General features: G+C 45.5%; 1 protein-coding gene across 1 annotated transcript in view; it reads right to left on the bottom strand.

Moving 5' to 3' along the window:
* The window catches only part of SHOC2 (SHOC2 leucine rich repeat scaffold protein), a 1,004,889-nt gene that overhangs the window by 576,962 nt on the left and 403,744 nt on the right, over positions 1-24,183 (bottom strand). The window contains exon 4 of the mRNA XM_069611778.1: positions 5,185-5,315. Within this exon, the coding sequence (XP_069467879.1) occupies positions 5,185-5,315 (131 nt within the window). The remainder of the gene's footprint in view (positions 1-5,184; positions 5,316-24,183) is intronic.

The following is a 24,183-nucleotide window of genomic DNA, read 5'->3' as shown; positions in this document are numbered from 1 at the left end:
AAGTATCAAAATCCGAGTCATTTTAGGCCTTCGCAAAGGGTTTAAAATCCTTATTTTGTGAGGGGAAGGTCGAATTTTGATTCTGTTTGCTGCCTCTTATCCCCGACTACCTGCTGCTTTTTTCTCTCCGCTCAGAATTCCATTATTTGTGGGTTGAGGGAACACTGCAGGGGGAAACCTTAACTTGGGTGACATCTATCCCAATTCAAAAAGTGCTCCTATTCAATTGTGCTTTAGATATGTTCAACTAGAAGGTTAACCAAGTGCATTGCTTCCATTTCCATTGTCATTATAACCCCATTGGTGATTGCTGCCCAATATTCAAATGTGTGATTTTTGAGAATTCTAAAAATAAATATTGTATTTTCACCAACCGGCCTGGTTCATGGTCCATTGTGCCCCGGGGAATTTGTAAAAGGGGGTGTGAAACGGGTCGGATACCGACTCAATTTGAATTAATTGAAATTAAAGAAAAGCATTCTTATTGAGCGCCACATTCCAGGATAAGACCAAGTGTCCTGGTCCGGTGTGCGATTCCCGATTGCAATCCTTAACAGATGCCGGCTGGGGAAAAATTAAGATTAGAGAATGCTACTCCAAATCAGGATTGGCTGTTAGTTTACAGCAGCCCCCATTTACCCTAAAATGCAAGCTCTAAAATGGGAGTGGTTAAACAGAGCTTCTAAAGACTCCTGGCAAGCAGATTTCCCCATGTGGGGTAGCCTAGGTGGTAAGCAGAGCAGACCCACAAAGTTGAGAAGTCGGTCTGGTTTGGGTAAGAAGCAGCAGCCACCCCAATCTATTTACCAAAGCAGAGTCCATTTCAAAATTCCAATTTTACACCTTTATTTTGCAGGCTGGATTAAGCCTTTTACCCATTTTTCACATAGCCTTTTCAAAAATCAATTTTTCTTTCATATGACCTTTGAAAATAAAGAATGGTTTGTTGCGCTACCTCCCAACTGTTTCCTTCAGATGTGTGTTGGAAACAGCCAAATGTGTGCAGCAAAATCTGGACAAAGCGCATTAGAAAAGATCTCTGCACCTCCAGCCAGGTGGAACCACATATGCAATAATGAATGGAAAGTGGGTGGAGCCAGCAGATTTAAGTCATCCGTACCTGTATTTTTGTGTTTCAAAGCAATTGCCATTCGAAGCATGGGCCTTTGACAGTTTAGCCTTTTCCATTCAATGGGTATACAGTGGTTGGATTATCATCCATCTACTGGCACACCAATCCCCAGAGCACTACTGTGTAAACCAAATGTTTAATGCCCTGCATGTTACAAGGCTATATAGAAACATGCTGACTGGCTGTAGGCTTTAGTTTGCTCAAAGGGGATAGGAGAAACAATGACACTTCTAAATTCAAACACATGTATGCCGATATCAGGGAATGCTTATTGACTGTACTATTTGTAATGTTCATATTACCACAGCTCTACAAGAGTACACACAAACCCTAAAGAGAATATAGCGTCTTATTTTAATCATGAAACTAACGAAGCCATTAATAACCTCTAATGTTAATCATTCACACAAAGGCAACAAGAATGGTTTCCTAGATGTTATGGGGATAGGTACACAACAATATTGATGTCCAATAGCAAACCAGGTGCTAAGGGAGAGTGGTTTCTCTTTACCAAGTGCAGAGCGATCCACCTTATTCCAAAGCTTTGCATATGGTATAGCATTTTCTGATACAAAACCTGTCGAGGCCCTTCCACTGCTGCCCCCCCCCCCTTCTGCAGTGGAGGTTAAGCTCTGGTAAGTGAGGTAGGATGAAAATGGCAGGGGGTGTGGGGGGTGTTATACTCTTCTGTGCCTTGTGTTAGGGACATCCTATGGGCCTTGATTGAACAAGAAGACTGGGATGCAAGGCTTTATGCAATAGTGTGGCACACTAATTTGTTATCAGAAGACCCAACGGGTGGGTACAGTTTTCCATGAGGTGGCAAGACTGTCCCATCTCCCATTTTTTTACTTTTAGATAGCTAGTGGGACAATGTCCAGGTACATAAAGTTATTGTTCCATTGGGGGTGGAGGAGCAGCAAGTGGTAAAGATGACTTGCCGTTATTACATTCTCATTTGCAGCATCCCTACACCCTTAGATTTTTGGAAGCCTCTGGCTACTGAATGACGTTTTAAGACTGCGGCCATAGTTCAGAGAACATACAACTGAGACAGTGCTCTACTTTGTGGTGCAATTGTGTAAGCAACGACCCTGTGTAGAAAGTCCCTGTGAAGAAAGTAGACTGAGTGGAGAAGTTAATAAGCAATTACTAACTAGAAAGTAATCAGCCAGCTCCGAAATAGGGAACATTTTGTCAAATGTCTGCAGTCTATAAGGCTCTGTTCCAAGCTATTGCTATTTGTCTAAACCATGCTCAATTGTGATAAATCAGTTACAAACTATCTGGAATCAGGCGGGGCAGAATCAAAGTCAATGCAATCTATGTAAAAACTGGGATGAAGTAGGGGTTACTTACCCACATGTGCTGTTAAATTATATCAACGAGAGCCCCTATGATCATGTCATTTTAAAGAATGAGTTGGGCGGGTGCGGTGTGGATATAAAATGTGCTAGTCGTAGGTACTTCAGGAACTACACAAACCTGTGCAATTGCATGGTCCCAGGTTAGGCAATATCAGAGGTTCCCATGTGATTTGAGGAATGAAGACATGACTCACAGTTTGGGAGCAGGGCCCTGGGGATGGAACAATAGATGCTAGCGAGAGCAATCATTCCACTGAACATATTAAACAGCACCATCCGCTGCTCCGATTTCAATTGCCGTTAAATCAAACTACGTGTAATCCAGAATAGGCGTCCCCAACAACATGAACCCAGGGGAAAACCAAAGCAAAACACGCCAACCAAGGGGAAAGAGGGTTCATGTGAATGAAGCCATAGAATGGATCAATGGGATAAACTGCACACTGTAAAGGAGCTAAATGTGGGGATAGACCAGGTCAAGGAACATGAGAAGATATTCAATCAATCTTTAATAAAAACATATTCAATTACCATACACATGATAAAAACAGCATAAAAACACATAATTAATGCTGAACGTATCCAGTTAAAGTGCATATTAATTTAGTAGCCATCCTAAGATGTAAGCATGAGTGCACTGTGCATAACATAGTTCAAAAGTACATAACATCCGAGGACAGCAAAAATCCCCAATTGGTGCCCAATCTGTATTCAAAAAAAGATTTTTATAACCAAAATTAAGGCAGAAAAGGGGAAAGAAAAGGGGAAAGAAAAAAGGTATACAAAAATTGAAAAGGCTTAAAGAGTTATAAAGGGCAACACGTCCACGCAGACCAGGATAATCAATATTTTCTGCGGGATAAAGGAGGTTGTACCCTAATCAAACCAGCCAATTCATTATTGAAAACAGACAAGCGGGATAGCATCAATTTATACTACAACAAAACCAATACTTGTCTCCAATCTGACCAAAGTAGTCAACAACCAGTACCAGGTACAGCTCCCAACCGTATCGTGGGCTGTACTGGTATCTAACGCAGGTAGTTTCGATGACTGAATAACAGTGTCTAAACTGTCTGTCTCTAGCCCTAGCAAGAGGGAGAAAGGTTGACAATCGTCTTCCTCAGGACAGATTAGGTAATACATTCTAAAATCTAAATATACAATTTCTCTACATTTAAATATTCAAGAGCCACTTATGGCCAAGCAATACAAAAGTGTCTTGAAGTTATTCCATGTGTCCAATCTTCTTCAAATGATTCGTCCTTAATTCACCAGGATGATCAATGTGTTCCATCTTCAAAGGGAGAAGAAGTTCCTCTTGAATATATCCAAAAGTAGCAATCAAAGTAGAGAGGAATTCTCTTGATAGTGCACCCTTTGGATCTTATCAGGGTGCAAAATATTTAGGCTGGATGGGGAAAAAATCCCATCGCCTGGTAATCTTGAGCAGACCAGATCTGCGTCAGCACATGCTGCGTGATCCCCGGCGGTCGTAGAGCTGCCACCGTATGGCGGCCAGGTTCCTCAAACTGCTGCCGGGTCCGTACGTAGAGCAGCAGCCGCTTTAAAAGCGCAGTTCAAACAAACTGCTCTCGAGTCCGAGCATGCCTCGACGGACTCCACTAATTAAAACTACAACAGTTTAAGTTAATTTGGCAGCATCATTCAACTGCTACATTTAACAGATGGAGTCAAAACAAGGTTCATGCCTGTGGAAGATGTGTGGCAGGAGTGAAAGCTATCATTTATTTCTTGGCTGCCCCCCACATTGCAGCTAATTGTAAATAGCTAGTTGGCAGACTTTAAAGAATTACAGGCAAGGCACTGCACCCACCCAGTTAGGCTGGGAAAAGATTTGTCGTGGGGGGGGGGGGTGTTTTGTAAGATTCTGCTAGCACAGAAAGCTCATCGTGGCTAGGGCCTCAAAGTCTTTGGCGCCTCCCCAACCCTGACCTCCCCGTACCCAAAGGGCATGTATTGGTATAGAGAAATGATCAACTGTTCAGGGGCGTATTACGTAGCTTACTGAAATGTAAGGAACTCTGGTTCGGTATTTAGAGGAACCAGATCAGACCTCATGTTTGGCAAGACATGCTTCAATTCATGCACTACCCCTCCATCTGCCCCAACCCCTGCCCATCCCTGAACAGTTCATAAAAATCATCCTGAAGACTCACTGGAATTTGGGGGCTAAAGCGATTCAGAGAAATATTTAAAGGTGGTCTCTGCTTCCATGAATATGTGTCGATTTGAACAATAAAAACTGGACCAATACAGCAGCTTTTTAAAAAGTGGCTGATCCTGGTGCCAAAAAAACGGGTAGTGGGGGGAATAGATGAGGGGAGCACGGGTGGGTGCGGGGGATAGCGGGAAGGGTGGGGGGGAGAGAGAATCCATCGATAACGTTAGGACTTCATTTTGAATCCAAAGTATTGAAATATTGTCAGAATGTAAGGCACCATCTTCCAGCAGAGTCCCAAGTGATAGCAGAAATAATCACTGCAAATGTGAGGTCATAAACACTGCTGTACTGCAGTTGCGTACAATTTATGCTATAATGTTGTGCCATTTTACAAACTGAAAAAACGTAATAAAAATATACTTTAAGGCAAAACGATATCCCTCTCAATGAAGCATGTCTTAGTTAAAAGTAAAAATTATTATGCTTTACAAATCAATCACCTCTGGTAACGTGGATATGTTGTTGTTCTCCAGATTAAGTTCATCCAGTTCACTGCATTTTGCTAAAGACTTTGGAATCGCTGATAACCTGTTGTACCTCAGACCAAGTCGACTGAGACTAGAGAGATTACCTGAAAACAAAACAAAAAAAAAATTTAATTTTAAATTATTTCTAAAGCACACCATAACCATAACTGTAAAACGGAACAAAAACACAGACGTGATATACAGTTAATCAAGGAAAAGAAAAGCGAGTACACGTTTTTTAAAAGACCAACCGTGGAAGAATAAAACTGGCAAAAAGAATATAAATAATGGGTTGATGAAAAAAAAATAAAAAATATTTCCATTTGATCGGGAAAAGTCCGATATATGTTTTAACGGCATTTCTTATGATGGAGGTGGTGGGAAGCAAGCAAACCTACAGGGAGTTTTTAAGCATATGAGGCAGCTGCAGAAAAGGCGTGGTTGGAATATTCAGCCGATTGAAATGTAGCACTGTCCAGCAGCCTGTTTAGCTGCGTGCCCCTACTTACTACTCTATCCAGCCATATGCAACTTGCCATCCAAATAAGGAGCACCAAGGACAAGAGCCTCAAAGGTCAGGCAGCAGACTAACTAAATATGAATGCGCACGCACACCAAGCCAGTTCAGATTAATTGAAACAAAGTGATGAAATGTATGAGCACCCGTCACCATCTTGCACAAGACCAAAAAACCAAAAAGAAGAGCATTTCAACCATCCATGCCAACGCGTGCCATATAAACATGCCTAGGACACATTAGCTGTTTTGGAGCGTGCATTAGAGCATTTCTAGAAGACATTTAAAGCAGACTGGGTCATCTAGAATGCTCAAAGGGTTTGCATCTCATAGGGGAGTGTGGAAGGTGTACATAATAGCCCCTGCTTAATGGGTGGTGCCAGATACCCCTAGGTGGTGTTTTTAGCTTCGGGTAATCAAATCTCCATTTAGATTACTACTACCACCACCTCGACAGTGTGCTCTACACTAAACTCACATTTATATAAAAACACAAATTAAGCCGTCAATGGACCCAGTGCATTCCACTACTTGAACAGTAATGATATACAACGCGAATCCCACCCGTTTGATTTTTATTTATAATACCTGTGCCAGTCGGACCCGATGAACAACTGAATGTAGGAACTCATTCATGGCAATTCTGGCACTAGTGCACCTGGTCATCTCTTTTGAACCAAACAATATTTAAGAGTATTTTCATCAGTCCGCACTTTCCGTTTCCCCTTCAAGAAGGACCACCCTTTTCCTTTAATAATCAACTGAGCAGCAATTATTTTACAGGCGGTTAAGAGGCTCCCTCACTCCATAAACATTAGATCCTTTCAAATCAGTTCAAGTAAATAAAAGTTGATCCCCCATGGTAGCTCTTGCGTTCACTATCGTACCGCCATATTCCATAGACACCACCTCCGCAAGAAGTGTGATCCATCCTGCATGACGTCCAAAGCATTTACCTATTAATGACAAAGCAATGATGGACCTAAACTGGCTAATTCGGCCACCTGCAGGCCTGGCATTTTAAAAAAGGCCGAACTTGGCTCATTTTAAAGAAAGGGAGAGGAAATTGCCCGTGTCAAATAACTGTATGAAAAACAGACATAAAAGACAAGTGAGGTGGTAGCTCCCTTAATGTGGACTGGTAACGGATCTGGTAACATTGCAAGTAGTTTTCAAAGGGTTTCAGGATAGACAATTAACTTCCAACAACAAGTTAAACTTAGAAATTGCGGCTTAATATTGAAAGAAGATACTGCCCTCAAGCTGGATGAGTGCGCAGAAACCACCTTGGCTTTAAGGAAAGTGGTGAATGCTCAGATGCAAAGAAAACGAGTGTAACAAACCCTCCTATCAGAATTAATTTACACAAATAAAGTTTGCCATATAACTAATTTGATAGTCGCAATAAGTTCAAAGAGCTTGCCCGTCAAAGAAACCAAATCCACATTAGGCGTCCAGACTAGCTTTGGTCTGCAGTTAACCAAGAACTAAGATGAGTTTTCACAATACAATTCACTGAGAATGGCACTAACCTTTCAGAATTCCTTTATGCATTGTGGGATGTTTTTATCCACGCATCCAAGCCCTACCTCAAAACTGTGCAGTACTGACATGGAAAACATCATGATGGCCAGAGCTTCCCAGAAAATGCACAGGGAAATGCATGAAGAATAGGCTGCCACTCATTTTTGCCGATGTTATGGGCACAGAAGGACACTGCCTAAAACCACCATTGGACTACCCACACAGTAGTCTGAAACCACTGGGAGTGGCAATGCGGATTGCCAAAAGCAAACCCATAACTGTTGGGAATTCATTTTCTTAAATCCCAAAAAGGGGTGCAGTACCAGTACTCACCACTATCCAAAAGCCGGCGTTTTAAAACAACACCAGATTTTACTTTTTGTATAAAACTGAATAAATGAACCCAAAGCAAGCCAAAGAAAGACTTACTGAGAGGTGGATCCAATGTAAAGTTATATTCTGAAGTGACTTGAAGGTTTATAACAAGACTGGCTGAGCTGTGGATTTCAGCAGTTTAAGTAAATTTGGACTGAAAGACACTAAAAATCTAAATGTTTAAATTGACTGAGTGACCTACTTTTGTGTGTCACATAGGTTTCCATTGTTTAAATGTCATAGTTTTAAACTTAGAATCAGCATTCTAGCTGCATATGTAAAAATGTTCAGTTTTATTTGAATGCAGAAGACTGGGGAACAGAAATGACATGTAGCTAAAAACTGGCTTAAAGAGATTCCAATTTTGCCTGGCAACTACCCCCCATCAGGAGTGAAAGAGTCACAGCTGTGTTCCCAGGCCTATCTGCCTTTTGCTGGCCACACTAAGGATATGCCATCTCTCTGATAATTGAATTAAGGGGAGCCCCCACAGAATACAGGAGCTCTGAACAATGCAACCCCCTTCACCCAGGCAGATGGTTTATTGCAGATGTCGTAAATGTAGCTTCCTCCTGGAAGGGAAGGGGAGGGGCACTGCCTGTGAGAGCAAGCTGGCTTGGCATAACTGGAAAAACCAGAAATTCAACCTTGTGCTGGGGGGAAAACACACCCCTTTGGGGCCAGAACCTAACTCTAAAAAGATGGATCATTCATAGAGCGGACATGTGAAAATTTTATAAATGATACCATAATTCTTGTGATTTTTCTGCCCACATTTTAAGAGGTTTTTAGAACCGGTGGCATGTTCAGGGGGGGTTTTAGCGGAAAAGAGGATATTACTCAAAATGTGTGCATGTGAAAAATCTGACACTTCATCAACTAATGTCCATACTCCTTGCGCACATGTGTGTAAATTTGGGGTAATGTCCGGTATTGCAAACCAGTTAAAAAGTGCAAAATATTGCCATTTCTGAATGCAAGCCCCCAGGAAGAGCAGAGTTTGAACAGGGGATACCTCCTGTGATATGTGAGGGGTGCATGTAATTTTAAACAATATGTACCTCTGCAAATATGTATTTGGTTCAAATCTAGATTTGTGTGCAAGTTGACAGGAGGAGTGGACTTTCTGCAGGCTGTAAAATGACATCACTCTGACACAACTTAGCTCCCTCAATCAGGGGAGAAATGAAAGCTTGGCCAATGATAAGTGGAGAGGGGTAGAGCCTAGTGATGCTGCACACACACCCATTTTCAAAACACATAAAAGCAGACAGACAGGACAGATAGGGACCTTCAAATCCATTTGCAGCTGGAAGCTCTGCCGGAAAATCCATACTTTACCTCCATCAATCTCTAGAGAAAGCTGTGCAGAAAGATCCAGACTTCAAATCTATCAATATCCAGAACCAGAAACCCAGACCAGACCAGCAGAGTAGAGCTGACCCAGATCACTGAAGTGCAGAGGCCAGACCAGAGTTCAGTCTAAAACCTGACCAGATCCGTGGCGAGGCCCATTTAATTCAAGAATATAGTGTGAGTACCTAGCAAACTGTGCAGAACCAATCTCTTAGTTAAAATAATATAATTCAATCTATTTTAATCTAAGTAGAACTGTCTCCCAACTGTCACCTGTCATTTGTAAAGCTGTCACCTGTCATTTTCTAGTTGCAAGCTGCACTTGTCTTTTGAACTTTAAAATTTCAAATCTGAAAAACGACCTTTATTTAATCGCTCATATCTCTGTGACCGTTTGTGCTAGAGACTTGCAGTAACTTTCCTCTGAAAGCTGGGAATCGTGGCTTTTCTAGGAACCTATAGTTTGCCGCAATCGTGAAAAACGCACTTGCGATTTTGCCGCGATTTGAAAATTTCTCCACTTGCAAAACAGAACTACTTCTTGGCTCAGTGGGGTCAGGAGGATTCCAAGACGGGTGTTATATAGGGGTAGTCATCCAGAACGCATGAACTGGACATAAAGATTTATCAATAAGGGTTTTCATTCAGTATTATAGACTAGGCGTTGACTTAGCTGTAGTGTTGAATTGAATCATCTTACAGCATCAATTGAAGCCAGATCAGTAAAATGAGATGCATTCCGTCATTTACCAAATCCATAGTCAAGGAAAGCCCTTGGTCCAACTGACACTTAAGGGGTTACCTTAGTCACAACCCAGTGGCAGAACATCGACTTGCTGAAGTATAGATCATAAGTGCAGTGTACGAAATTAAGATTTGATGAGTAACCAAAACCAGCTCCTGGGTGTCCGGCTTTACCCAGTTGGAAGGAGCTACCACTAGGTAACCAAGACACGAGATGCACACTAACGTTTTGCCCATTATGCATGATCCATTATATTGGAATGTGTCCCAATTCTTTATTTACATTCTCAAACACTAAAAAGGTAATGTCACACATGCATGTTTGCAAGTCAACACTTGACCTGTGGATCCAAAAATAGCTCCTGGTAACTGTTGGTTTCAAGCTAACCAGTCTCTCCTAGGGTAGAAGCGGGAGCCAAATAGATCCCAGCAATTTATAAACCTGAAAGTGTACCACTTTCCAGCCGCCAGAATAATCTACAAGGAAGATTGGGGCATGGGTGACAATCCACCGCAGAAGATCCTGTGAGGGTTTCAGCATCAATGGACTAGCAGAGGTCTGCTCACTAGGTCCAAGAACGATCAATCATTGAGCACTGCCTACACTCCCAGAATGTGTTGATCAGCCTCTGAAGCAAAGGAACTGGTGGAAATAAATCTGTTCATAATATCAGGAAAGCATACCCTAAGGAGTTCGTTCCTTGATCCATCCAAGATGGATAACTGCAGCATTTGGAGTTTGAAAGTTCAATCTTGTTAGGCCCTATCCATTGAAAGAAGTCCTGACTACAGAAGGATTGCACTCCCATTCAAGACAAAAGCTCTGCATAAGAGCTCACTGCTAGGTGGATGCCATTGTGAAAATTCCTAAAGGCTGATGGGCACTCCCACACACTTGTGACTATACCATCCCCGCTTCACACCCTGTTAGCACCCCTCCGACCCAGGTTAATGTTGTCTGTGCCGCTCAACAACACCTTGTCTTGAATCTGAGGAAGATCTCCAGAATAGTTTTGAGCTCGAGAAAAATGTATGCCTTTCCAAGTCCAGCCTGTACCAAAGGCTGTAAGCAGACCCTTGTTGAGCAATGTTGCCCCCGCTTCCCCCACAGCCATCAGATGTGACTACAGCTGCATGAGAGGTGCCTGATGGGGAGCTTTCTTCCATTAAATAAGCAAAAATGGCCATAACCATAGGTTCTGCTAGCAGTCCAACAAGAAAAGCAAAGCTACTCACTGACCAACGTTGTTTGTCCATAGCCCCCTTCCCTCCAAACTAGTGGGATATTTTGTCCTTTGTGATGGCAGAGCACTTTTGAGAGCATCAAAAAAGATGGTCTCTTTCCCTATTTTTACTCTGGGCCTGCATGTGTGGCTTTAGCCCCGCCTTCCTGCGCCTTGCCTTTGTCCTTTCCTGTCGCCACAGTCAGTAGATATTTAGCAATATTAGGGAACTTTTTAGAGGGGAAGGCAGACGGGTGTATTGAGGAAAGGGGACTAAGAATGTTAGTCACTGCGATGAGTAACTTTATTTTACTTCTACTGTACGTCCCCTTTCCTCCATACTTGTGAGAGATTCACTGATGTATAGAACTTGGTGGATGGAAAACCCGTTGGACAGCTTGACCAAACTGAGCGCTGGCTCTTGAGCGAAGGTCAAGACAATAGTGTTTACAAAATGCAGAGGGGGGAAGGTCTAAATGCCTGCCTTAGCAAAGGTTTCCCAAGGAACATAGTTTGGAAAGGAGCAAGGTTGCTTTATCCCACACTAGATGTGCATAGATGCCCTTGTGCTTCTGCAGACCGTGTCCCTTGTAGGCTTCTGTAATGCAAGATAATACAGAGGGAAATAGAGGCCTTCAAGGCTTGCTTCCCCTTCATATTTCCAAAAATCACCAAAAGGTGAGAAGAGGTTCTAAAGTCTTGTCCTCTCAAGAGAGAACTGGAGAGCTCTCATAACGTCAAGGTGGTGCAAGTCCTGCTCTGCGTCTGAGGCGGGGTCTGGAAAAAACACCATTAAGGTGATCCTGTTTAATATGAAACAAACAATTTTCGGAAGAAAAGAAGTGTCTGTGCGCAGCATGTCTATCTTTATGAAACATAAAAGGCTCTTCAATCCTTCCGGCTGAGGTAATGGAAACTAGAAAGGCCACCTTTCAGGTGAGCAATTTCAAGTACAACATCAACATGGGCTCAAACAGCTAATGGCAGAGTGCGTTGAGCACCACACTGAGTTCCTATATCGCATGATGAGGTTAGACAGGAGGGACGAGATGTAGACCAGCGAAATGCAGTTTTATCACAGGGTATCAGAATACCAGCTGCTAGGATCTCCAAACCGCGTGGAAACGCCCCAAAACATACCATAGCAATGAGGGCTCTCCCCTCAGTTCGAGCAAGTCAGTATTCCAGACCGTGAAGGGCGTCTTTCCTAGCTCAGTATCAGCTCCCATGGAGACTAGGTAGGGATGACTGTCACTCCTGTCACAGGGCCCTTGCAGCATGGCACGTTCAGACCCCGTCATGTGACATGACCCACAAATGAACGCCTTCGCCGAGTAGTCAGCGCTTCTGATTGAAGTTCTTTCGTTACATTACAGTGTATTTCTGCTCTACGTATCATTTGTTTCATTTGGTCTTCTTCTCGCTTGTGGTTCCGCTGCCTGCCCTACGGAACTTTGCTTTAGTATATCCTGTTCTCGTTATCCAGGTAACGCTAACCCTGCCTGCCCTCGGAATACCTTCCACTACCCAACCTTGTTCCTACGTTTGCCTGCATTAACGGCCAACCTCAGCCTGTCCCCGGATCGTGTTTTAATAACATTCTGATATATTTGCTTACACAGCGCCTGACCTCAGCCCATCTCCGCATTGTTTCTGCATAACATTGGGAATTACCTCGCTCGCACAACACTCGATTCTGGCCTATCCCCGGACTGCTTCCTCTGCCTTCGTTGCTCACAACAGTACCATTCCAGATGCCTACTTCATTCGAACTCACGGTTCACTTACCTGAATATCACACTTGCCTGCATGTCACGGATATTCTTACTTGCTCAGCGTCACATTGCAACTTCCACAACTTCGTAGAATCCCGCTTCTACTGAATACTGCACGCATCATTTCCCTGTATTTCTATTCACTGGAGACACTACGAGCATGGACTAGAGACTTCCAGGTGCTCTCAGGGCGATTAGGCGTCGTCATGCCGGGATAGGGTGTTTGGACTTATCTGCACTTGGGAATCCTAACGACTCACCCAACACATATGGACCTGTTCTACCCTTCACTACTCTTCCTTGGTAAGAAACTCCTCCTGGTTCTGTTCTTTTGGGCTTCATGAATTCCTGGGATCTTAGCTCATCATGGTTTCCTGTTCATTGTAGTATCATCCTGGAGGAATCAGCTGGGCTGTATTTCCCTGCCCGACTTGAACCTGGTTATTTCTGACCCAGAGGTTAGCCTGCAGCCTGTATTCGTAATTACCTTGTTTCCTGGTTACATACAGCATTCACTAACCTGTTCTGTTTATTTACAGGTGGTGTCGAGGTTGATTCCCCTGTCTTCCAACCAGCAGACACCCCAGCTTGTTTTCTTGAACGACCGAGGAGTACATTGGTAGGAAGAACTCGTTGTCTACTGGGCACGAGTATCACGGGCTTCCCAATTGTTGGTGAGCACTTCTTGTGTGTACCCTGACAGAATCGGAAGCCACACAAACAATGGACACCTCTGACCCACTAGCAACCCTCATCCTATTGGTTTCGGAACTACGGGCTGACATGACTGCGGCTATGAGGCCACTCATCCCAGCATCAATGCCCTTCAGGACAGGTCCCTGGGGGCCGAGGCACCCAGTCTGCAGTACCCTCATCTCTGGTTATTCCTCTCTAGATAGGACCCTGTGCCTGTTTTAATGTCGGCTCAGTTTCCCTTGGCCCCATCTCCCCCCCCCCGGAGCGGCTCAATGGGGACCAAAGGTCTTTCAGGACTTTTAGAAACCAATGCCGGCTCCATTTCTTATGCCGCCTGCGTCATTCCTGGATTCTACCACTAAAGCAGCCTTTGTTTTATCCTACATAGGTGGCACAGTGGCTGCATGGGCTAACCCTCTATTGGAAGAGGGTAGCTATACGCTTTATGACTGATGCGCTCATCACAGCCATGGGTTGTGTTTCTGACACACAGTACAAGTCCCAAGCCACCGATCTGGAACTGATCAATTTGCGTCGGGGAGACACATCTCTGCCGACTTATCTCACCAAATACAACCAATTGGTAGTGGAAAAAGGATGGCCAGAGGAGAACAGGGCAGCCGTTTTTTTACAAAGGATTGTCTGACTCATTGAAGGACGTTCTGGCCACCGTACCCGTAGTCCCGACGGCCTTTAATGAGCTGTTGGATTTGGTACTTCAGATTGATGCCAGGAAGGCAGAAAGAAAGGATGAAAGAAAACCACTCCCCCCGGTCCTTGACACCACCAGTAGAGGCAGTGAACCTATGCAAATAGGAGCTGTACAGGGACCATTGTCCCCGGCAGAACGAGAGAGAAGGTGAAAGGAAAACCTCTGCCTTTATTGTGGCTCGTCTGAGCCTTTCTTGAAGGTCTTGCCCAAAAAAGAGCAGCAAAACATCTGCGAAACTCCAAGGCTCGGCAATCGAGGAAGTCTGTTTGCAGAGTATTCCTTTCCCGGACTCCACCGATTCTTCCCCTTACAACCACCCTCTAGTGTTTTTGTTCTCTTCAGACCAACCATTGCATGCTTTGCCGGTCATTCACTCTGTTGCCACTGATAATTACGTTGACACGCAATGTATTCCTGTTGTCCTGAAGTTGTCCTGAAGTGGTCCTGAAGTGGTCAACGCGGTGGACGGCACCACTACTTTGCACATGGCAACTGAATGTGGCCATAGAAAATTCATCTCATGACCTGCTGCCGCTACCCAGTACAAGGTTATATTGGGTCTTCCCTGGCTCTCACTACACAACCCTGTCAGAGTGATCCGGCCGCCAGGTATGCTTTATCTCAGACCGATGTCAGGCTCACTGCATAAAGGGAAGTGAACAGCCTCCTAGACCAAGTGTGCCGCTTCTGGAAGCAGCCCAAGTCGTAGGTTCATTGACGACTACCCTGTTACCGCCAGAATACAAACAATACATGGATGTATTCAAGAAGGGTAAAGCCAAAGAGTTACTGCTGCACCGGCCCTACGATTGCCCTATTGATTTGGTTCCTGGAGCCAAACTCCCAGTTGGCAGTGTTTACTCCCTCAGGCAGAGTGAAAACACAGCACAGTACTAAGAGAATACATCAACAAGGCCCTTGCAACGGGTTTTATACACCTGTCCAGATCCCCGGCAGCCAGTCTTTTGTTCCAAAAAAGGAAGGGGACCTTAGGCCTTGTATTGACTATAGGGCCAGCAACGCCATTACTATTTGTAACCAGTACCCCCCCTACCCTTGATATCGGTGTTGTTGGATCAGCTGGGTAGTTTTGTCAACTCTACCAAACTGGTCCTGCACAGGGCATACAATCTTATCAAATTGTGTGAGGGCAACGAGTGGAAGACAGTGTTCCAGACCGGGTATGGTCTGTTTGAATACTGTGTCATGCGCCCATTTGGGCTCTGCAATGCCCCGACCACGTTCCAGTTCTTTATGAACGACATGTACCGGGACATGATTGACCAGTATGTCGTGGTATATCTTGATGGCATTTTGATATGTTCATCGTCCATTGAAAAGCACATCCAGCATGTGTCTTTGGTTTTGCAGCACTTAAGGGAAGACTATCTCTTTGCCAAGCTGGAAAAATGCACATTTCATGCCACAGAGGTGGAATTCCTTGGTTATGACCCGACCAACCACGAAGTGAAAAAGAATCACTCCAAGGTCAAGACTATTCTAGAGTGGCCGGTACCCACCACCACAAAGGCTTTACAGTCCTTCTTGGGATTCGCCACTTTTTACAGGAGATTTACTAGGTCCTGGTACTGGTGACAGCACTTACCAGCAATAAAGTGCCTTTCTCATGGTCTCCTGCGACACAGGAATCCTTTGATGTACTTAAGGCTCTGTTCACATCTGCACCCACCCTGCAACATCCTGATCCTACTATGCCTTTCTTTGTCGAAGAAGACGCCTCTGGGGTGACATTCTGGCTCAGCAGTGTCCCAACAGGTCTTTTGCACCCCATAGCATTCTTCTCCTGGAAATTAAAGCCATACGAGCATAACTATACTATCACGGAGAGAGAACTTTTGGCTGTTCGGGACACTTTCATGGAGTGGAGACATCTGCTGGGGTGTACCCACCAGGTGGAGGTGTATACGGACCATCGCAATCTGCTGGTATTAAAATCTGTGAAGTGTTCTACAGCCCGACACACATGATGGCAGGAGTTCTTTGCCATGTTTGATTTTACCATTACGTTTCACCCTGGGCGCATGCATTCAAAGGCGGATGCCCTTTCTCGCTTGCATGGTACGGCTTTACCTGGTGCTGCAGAGGACACCCTACTGCTCCCAAATCAGGTGGTTTGGGGCTGCACACTCCAGTCGTTCCTCAAGGCATCCATTCAAACATAGGCTTCTAAGGGTCCACGCGAATTGACAGAGTACTATATGGATCTGATCCATTCAAGACCCTAGGTTCAGGCAGGGGTGTTTCTAGGTCTGTAAAAGATCTGTGGCTATGCCAATGTTGGGACTGTTGGGACACTGGACTCTCTAGCCTTTTGGTTGTAGCCCCTGAGATTCTATGTGGGGCTGCAACCAGAAGACCAGGGGCTATATCCCCTTAATTCCCCCCACCCTAGCAATGCCACTGCATTCAGGGTCATGTGTATATGCCAGACGCTGAGATCCGCGCCATTGCCCTTCGTTGGTGTCATGTTATGATTCTGTATTGGCAGTGCATCCAGGCAGACTGAAGACGTTGGACCTTCTGCTTCGCTGGTGGCCGTCAATGCAGCGGGATGTCGCCTTGTATATATAGCATCTTGTTCTGTCTGCGCGCAGTGCAAGTCACCATCGGCCAAACCTGTGGGTCTTCTGCAACCTATGCCTGTTCCACAACGCACATGGACAATTTTGTCCATTAAGTGTTTGAGGGCAGAATTATTTAGACATTTGTGGGTGAGGGAGACCGTTTTGAATTGTATTCAGTCTTTGACTGAAAGCCACTTATTCTTCCGTCTGGCCTCCGAGATATGCTGTCTTCTGGGAATACTTAGAGCTGTTCCAAGGGTATTCTGTAAATTTGAAGTTTGTTGACAATGTATTTGCTAGCACCTAGATGAACAAGTTACTTCCCAACTAACGCTTTTGACTGGATGTTCCTCCCACTTATTCCTTATCTTTGATAGACTCCCAAAGCAGCAATGAAAATTGGAGTTGGGAGTAAAATATACGTGGTCTAAGTGTGCACAGAGCGCAATACAGCTGCCCCAAATTTAGTCTGCTGGCTAGTGGAGGAATCTAGACTGTAGAATTTGGTGAAGGTATATGCAGACGACCATGTGGCAGCCGCACAGGTGTCTTTTATTGGAACTCCTCTCTGGAGAGCTGACGAGGCTGCAATACCTCTGGTTGAATGAGCCCTGGGGTGTTGAGGAGGGTCTTTTCCTGCCAATTTATAACACTCTAGTATAGTTTGAATTATCCATCTTGAGATGGTCTGTTTGGCGATGGCTAGGCCTAGTTTATGTCCTGCATACCCCACAAATGACTGGTCTGCTTGCCTAATTCTTGCAAGTCTGTAATGTAAAAACTCAAAGCATGCTTTGGATGCAGCCTGTGCAAGCTCTGTTCCTCTTTCCCTGCACGAGGAGGAGGGTAAAATGAAGGCAGGGTTATTTTTTGCGTGATATGGAATTCTGAGACAACTTTTGGGAGGAAATTAAGCTTCGCAAGATAAAGCTTGTAGCTCGCTCACTCTTCTGACAGAAGTTATAGCCACTAGGAATACTGTTTAGAGAGTGAGAAATCTTAATGGACAGGAATGGAGAGGCTCAAAGGAGTACCCATTAGACATTTTAAAAACTAGATTTAAATCCCACAGGGGAACTTGAAAAGGAGTCGGGGGGAGGAGGGGGGTGGATGGGGTAGACATTTGTCAACCCTTTCAGCAACTGAACGACTAGAGGCATTTTAAAATATGAAGGTTCCTCACCCATGCGTTTGAAGATTGATAGCGTGGCAAGCTAACCCTTGATTGTGCCAACTTGAAGTCCTAAATGTGCTAAGTATAGCAGGAAAGATAACACCATCAGTGTATTGCATGAAAAAGGGTCAATATTCTTATCTCTACACCAGCTGCAGAATTTGTTCCAAAGGCAGCGGTATAATGATTTGGTTGCTGGTCTTCTGGCCGAAAGCAACACCTCCATTACGTCATCCGAAAGGTCCCAATCTTTTTATCTTAACCTTTCAGAAACCAAGCGTGAAGGTTGAGAGTCCTGATAACCTGACACTCATCTTGCGAGAGAAGATCCTCTCTTTGTGGAAGACGAACCGGAGGACAGATCGACATATATAGAAGATCCGGGTACCATGTCCTCCTGGCCCAATCCAGGGCAATTAGAATCGTGGCTTTCTGGAATCTTCTCAGCCTCCTTATTACGTGCGAAAAAGCGTAAGAGTATAGAAGTGAGCTCCTCTCAGGAGAAATTCCCTTGAGCAGTATCGTTCGCATTTCTTGTTGACACTCGTTGCAGATCCACCTGAGGGGTTCCTCAAATGGTGAAGAGCTTTTTAAGGACTTCCTGAGCTAGTTCCCACTCGTGGGAGACTGAGGTCTGCCTGCTCAGAGCGTCCGCCGCCGTGTTCTTCTCTCCGGCTGGGTGAAATGCTGATAGAGAGATTCCTTCCTGTATTGCCCTGAACCAGAGCTGCATTGCCTCTCTGCACAGTGGCAGCGATCCTTGGCCTCCTCTTTTGTTGAGGTAGTGCATGGCCACTGTGTTGTCCATCATTATCAGAACATTTGTTCCCTGTACTGATGGCAGAAAAGCTTTCAGTGCTAGCCAGATTGCTCTGAGCTCTAAAAGGTTGATGTGTAGTCTGGACTCCGATGGAGACAAACAACCGCTGATGGTTACATCGTTGGTATGGGCTCCCCACCCTGTGAGTGAGGTGCCGGTCACTACCGCTATCTCGGGCCATGATTGCCAAAACAGTTCTCCTTTCAAGATGTTCTCCAGACAGGCCCACCACTGGAGGTATTGCGCTACTGTGTTCAGGATTTGTAGGAGATCTGACATCTTGCCTGAAATTGCAACCATTGGGTCCTTAGAACCCCCTGGAGAGATCTCATTCTCAGGTGAGCCTCTTGCACTAGAAAAATGCAGGATGCGATGAGGCCGAGCAAACTCAAAAGGTCCAAGGCTGGAAGATGCTGGCCATTTTCTTGAGCCCTCATCTCTGGGGGCGAGGCTTTTCCCAGGGATGTGTCGAGGACTGCTCCAATGAAGTTTCTGTGATGGTATCATATGTGACTTCTTTAAGTTGAGGGAGAAGCCCAGCTTGTGGAAGAAGTGGCAAACTATCTAGATGAATCTGAGCTTGTTCCGGGGACACTGCTCGATCAACCAGTCATCGAGGTAGGGGTAGACATGAATCCCTCCCCTCAGACTTGCTGCCACAACTGCCATTAGCTTGGTGAAGACCCTCTGGCGGAGGTCGGCCCAAATGGCAGAACTCGAAATTGATAGTGAGAACTGCCAATAGCGAACCTCAGATACTTTCGTTGCTTGAGATGGATAGGCACATGAAAGTAAGCATCCTGAAGGTCCAGAGATCCCAACCAATCCTGACACTGGAGGCCTGAAGGATCTGAGAAAGGGTTACCATCTTGAACCTGTCCTTCCTGAGGAATTTGTTCAATTCTCGCAAGTCCAAGATGGGTCTCTTTCCTCCGTCCTTTTTTCGGTATTAGGAGGGATGGGGAGCATCAACCCTTGTTCCTCTCCGCTACAGGTAATGGTTCTATAGCACCTTTCTCTAGAAATTCTAAAATCTCCTGCATAAGGCGCAGATCTGGAAACATCAAAGAGTTGTTCCCCGGTGGATGACTGAGGAGTGTGTAGGAAAGGCATGCAGTAACCTTGGGCAATTGTCTCCAATGCCCAAGCATCTAAAGTAATATCCTGCCATTCTGTCAGATGCTGAGTTAACCTGCCTACAACTGGTGTTTTGTGTGGTGAGAGCAAAGGATTGGGTGGAGCACACCTGAATTGATTAAATTCTTGTTTTTTCAATAAAAACTTAAAGGTCAGGTACCTATTGTTTTTTTAGGTGCCGGGGAGGGGACGTAGCCCTGTACAGTTTTGTGTGGTGAGACCTCAGGTTTTGGAGTGGCTGACGCAGATGCTAAGGCAAGGCAGCATCTGCCGATGCGGTTGTGGTACCTTTTCCCCGTCCGCTACGGGTGAATCGTCTCTGGCCCCTTTGAGCTGGCTGCCCTCTGCCTTTTCCGAATGATGAGTAAAAACGAAAGGGCTTTCCCCTCCAGGACGTACCTGTGGGGCGCTTTGGATTTTGATGAGTTGCAGCTCCAAAGGATTTGGACGCTGCTTTAGAGGTTAGCAATTTCTCCAAACTGTCATCAGCTTTTTCGCCAAATAGAGAGGTGTCGTCAAAAGGCATATTTAGAAGTCTGGTTTGCACATCAGGAGCAAAACCAGATTCCTGCAACCACGCAAACCTGCGGATTGTGGTACTGGCCGCCATGGCTCCGCTGATGCGGTCAGCAGTGTCGAGACCTGTTTGGAGGGACTCATTGCATCCTTCCTGTCCTTGATATTCAAGAATGCCTCTCGTTCCTCCCCTTCTGGGAGACGGTCAGCCGCCGTTGAAGCGCACGCCTAAATAGTGTGGCTGAATCTCACCAGCGGGCAAGTGGCGTTAGCACCCTTCGATGCCTCGGGTGCGTGTGGCGCGGGCAGGGCATGAGGTTTCGATAAATTCCCTTTTAATCGAAATCGATGACAATCTTGTGTTTCGAAGGTGTAGTCTGTGTCTTATGCAAAGAGGCCTTGCCTCTACTTGAGGGTTTGTGACTCACTCAAGGATTTTGCCTTGCCGAGGTCGACGACTCACGGCACTTATTTTTATCGGGTTTTTCACCAAGGGTATCACCTCTGGGCGTCTGAGGGGGGCAAGGCCGCGTTCTCGAAGACCCTTAAAATGTTCAAGCTATATTCTTCCCACTAAGCCAGAGAGCTGTGTTGCGTGGGGCAGGTGACTCTTTCTGGCGAATTAGAGGATGAAGAGGAGGGCGATCTATTATCTATGGCATCACTTCCTGCTGTGTCTCGATTTGAAGGAGTGGTGAGAACCACTAAGATCTCGAGCGGTATAGTTTTCTCCTTCAACGAGACTAATGTCTTGACTCGCCCGAGGACAATTTCAAAGGAGTAGAAGATTTAACAGTCTTACCTTTTTCCAGCTTCCCCTATGCTCCCTCAAGGCTTTCGCCATCATAGACTTACATTCCTCACACTCCGAGCATGGGGGCTCTGGGCTCAGGCAAAATAGGCAGACCCCTGTGAGGATCAGTGATAGACATCTTTTTACCAAAATCCTGGAATTATTTTTAAACCAGATAGGGCGTCGATAAACCAAAGAATATGCCATCGGAGATTGAAGATTTTCTTCACAGAAATTCTCTAAGTTTTTTAGATTCTGTCAGAAACCGAGCGTTACGTCTCCAAGGAAGAAAAACGGAACTGATGTTACGCTCACCTGACTCCCACGGAGGCGCTGGCCTGGTTCGCGCTGCTGTGACCTCTTCTAAGGTGATGCTCAGGGTTCAGAAGACGGACCGGGCCCCCAAATCTGGCTTGCCTGGCTCGCAGAAGTATCCTTCTGTAGGCGAAAATAGGGGATTAACTGTCTGCGGGGTAATGCAATCGGCCTCCCACTTTCCCCTCTCACCCTCCTCGAAACCCTTCTGTGATTTCTCGTAGCATCTCACCTTAGGGTCTGGAAGGACGAGCTCTCCATCCTGCTTCTGATGCAGGGGTCGTGTTGGTATCCAGTTACTTCACTGGATTTTCGGATTGGTGAGAACCAAACTTGCTTGGCTTCCAGGTAAGTTTTTTGATAAGAGGTTCCCCTTGTGTCCATGCATTAATGTACTAATGCTAGTGTCTTTTTCCCCATACGGGCGGGGTACAGAATGCTGGGGAACAGGCACTGACCCGAGATGAGAGGTGAAATCCTTGTAGAAATCAGGTAAGTCTTTAATGAGCGTTTTTTTGGTAATGTCTTTTCATTCGCTCATTAACGATGATGTCTTTTTTTCCCCTTAGGGGCCGGGGTCCGGAAATGCCAGGATGCGGCGCGGACCCGAAATGAAGAGGGAATGAATCAACAGGTAAGCCTTAACATGGAGATTTAGCTTTACCTATTCCCTTCTCTCTCTCACCTTTTGTTCTGGTCTTTTTCTCCCTAGGCTCTGGGGCGTGACTGCGAATCCGGATGATCGCTGCTGAACATGGAGGCGCCCTGTAAAGGTGAGTGGAATGTGGCGCTGCAGCAATCGACGCGATGAGCTTTTAAATTAAAGTCTTCCTTTTCAGGATTGTTGGCGAGATGTCTCCGGGATGCGGATTTAGCAGGTAAGGACTTTTCCTTCTTCTGTTCTCTTCTTCTCTTCCTTTGCAGGTGATCCAGGATGCTGGCAGGCGTGGCAGTAGTCAGGATGCAGGAGCAGACACGGAGAGCGTCCAGCTGCTAGATGCAGAACAACGCAAAGCACGTGTGGCTGTTCGGTGGGGTTTAAATAGCCTTGGAAGAAGTTCCAGGTATGTATCCTTCCTCCAATCAGGTATGTATCCTTCCCCGACCACGCCCGGATGGTAAATTAGTCCCACAGGTAAAGTAGTTCCTTTCAGGCCTCAAGGAGGCCGGGATCCTGCAGCATGGTCTGCATCAGGTAAGTGCACCCAAGCACTCCCATAATGAGCCTGGCGCCTATGGCGCCAGGACACTGTCCAAAGGGCCCCTATATGGGGTTGCTGGGTCCTTCCTTGGGGACTGGATGTCCGCTTTCGGGGACGCAGGGCTTGAACCGGCTCCCCGGGAGCGGGCATCATGACAACTGAGCAACAGACACTGCGCAAGACTATACCTATGGTGACATTGGCGCCGATTCGGAGGCCTTCGAGGGACACCGACTCGAGCGACATTGACACGCAGGACACTACTGAAAACATTTTTTCCTAGGCCAGCAAGCTGAAAATGGCTTTATCAAAGATAAGGAATACATTGGAGGCCACAATCCATTCGAAAAAGCAATTAGGGCTCTCGCTAAGGTGTTGCATCTCACTGTAGATAACAAGGGTTAGCAGGCATGGATCAGCTTGCAGGTGTATGCAGTCGCTGAGGCCGTGGCGTTGACTTGCTTGCGCAGGTTCAATGCCGAATCCCAATGTTTTTACATCCTTTGCCAGTTTAATATCAATATCATCAGTGTTAAATGAGCAGTATTGCTTGCTGAGTTTGTTAAGATTGGCTGAAGCTCCTAGTCGCAAGAGCTTGGTCTTATCGTCAGACCCAGACCATGTGAGGCCATTATGGCCTGAATGAGAGATTGTTGACTAGGGCTAGGTCGGTATCCTAGTCACCGGTCAGTGGTAGGAGGATCTGGGTGTCATCTGCATAATTAGTTTAGGTGACACCCAGATGTTCTAGGTCATCAAACAAAGGTTTAGTGAAGACATTGCACATTGTGGATGATACACACGTGGAGCCTTGCATACTCCACATGTTATTGGAGTAGGATCTGCTGAGGGTGAGGGTGAAAACACTCTCATAGACCCGTTATTCAAAAAGGATTGAATCCAGGCTGTAGCTTCAGGGGAGAAGTGGGCAGCCGTGGACAGGGGGTTGCAAAGCACATTATGGTCCACCAAATCAAATGCAGCAGATAACTAATAGGAGTAAGAGGGCAAGTTTCCCCATTGACTGAGTTCATCAATTTGGATGTTCAGATCAATCCAAGCTTTTTCAGTGCCATGTTGAGGTCTGAATCCGGATTGTCAAAACCCTAGTAAATTGTTAATTTCTAGATACAATTGTATCTGGAGGTAGGCTGCTTTGTCAAGTATCTTTAATTAAAAAAAAAAAAGGGACTGTTGTGGTGGGTCTATAATTTGTCAGGATACCTGGGTCAAGGGAGCGTTTAAGAGTAGCAAGACCCAGGCGTCTTTCAGGTTAGAAGGGAGGGTGCACATTTGAAATGACGAGTTGATTAAAGTGGTGAAGTGGGCCATCTCTCTCGCAGCTTCTTTGATTATAGAGGCTGGGCAGGTTCTCCCTGGTATCTAGCAGGTTTCAGCAAAGCTATGATGTCTTCCACCTTCTGGGAAGATACTTGGGCAAATTTAAATCGTTGGGCAGGTTTAAGGGAGTTGGATCAGGTTCGCTGCATAAGGCCAATATTGGTAAAG

This window comes from Ambystoma mexicanum, chromosome 8 (assembly GCF_040938575.1).
Source record: "Ambystoma mexicanum isolate Mex_15411 chromosome 8, UKY_AmexF1_1, whole genome shotgun sequence".
Taxonomy (NCBI): Eukaryota; Metazoa; Chordata; class Amphibia; order Caudata; family Ambystomatidae; genus Ambystoma; species Ambystoma mexicanum.
The sequence above is the reverse complement of the archived record's forward strand: the minus strand, read 5'-3'. Positions and strand labels throughout refer to the sequence as shown.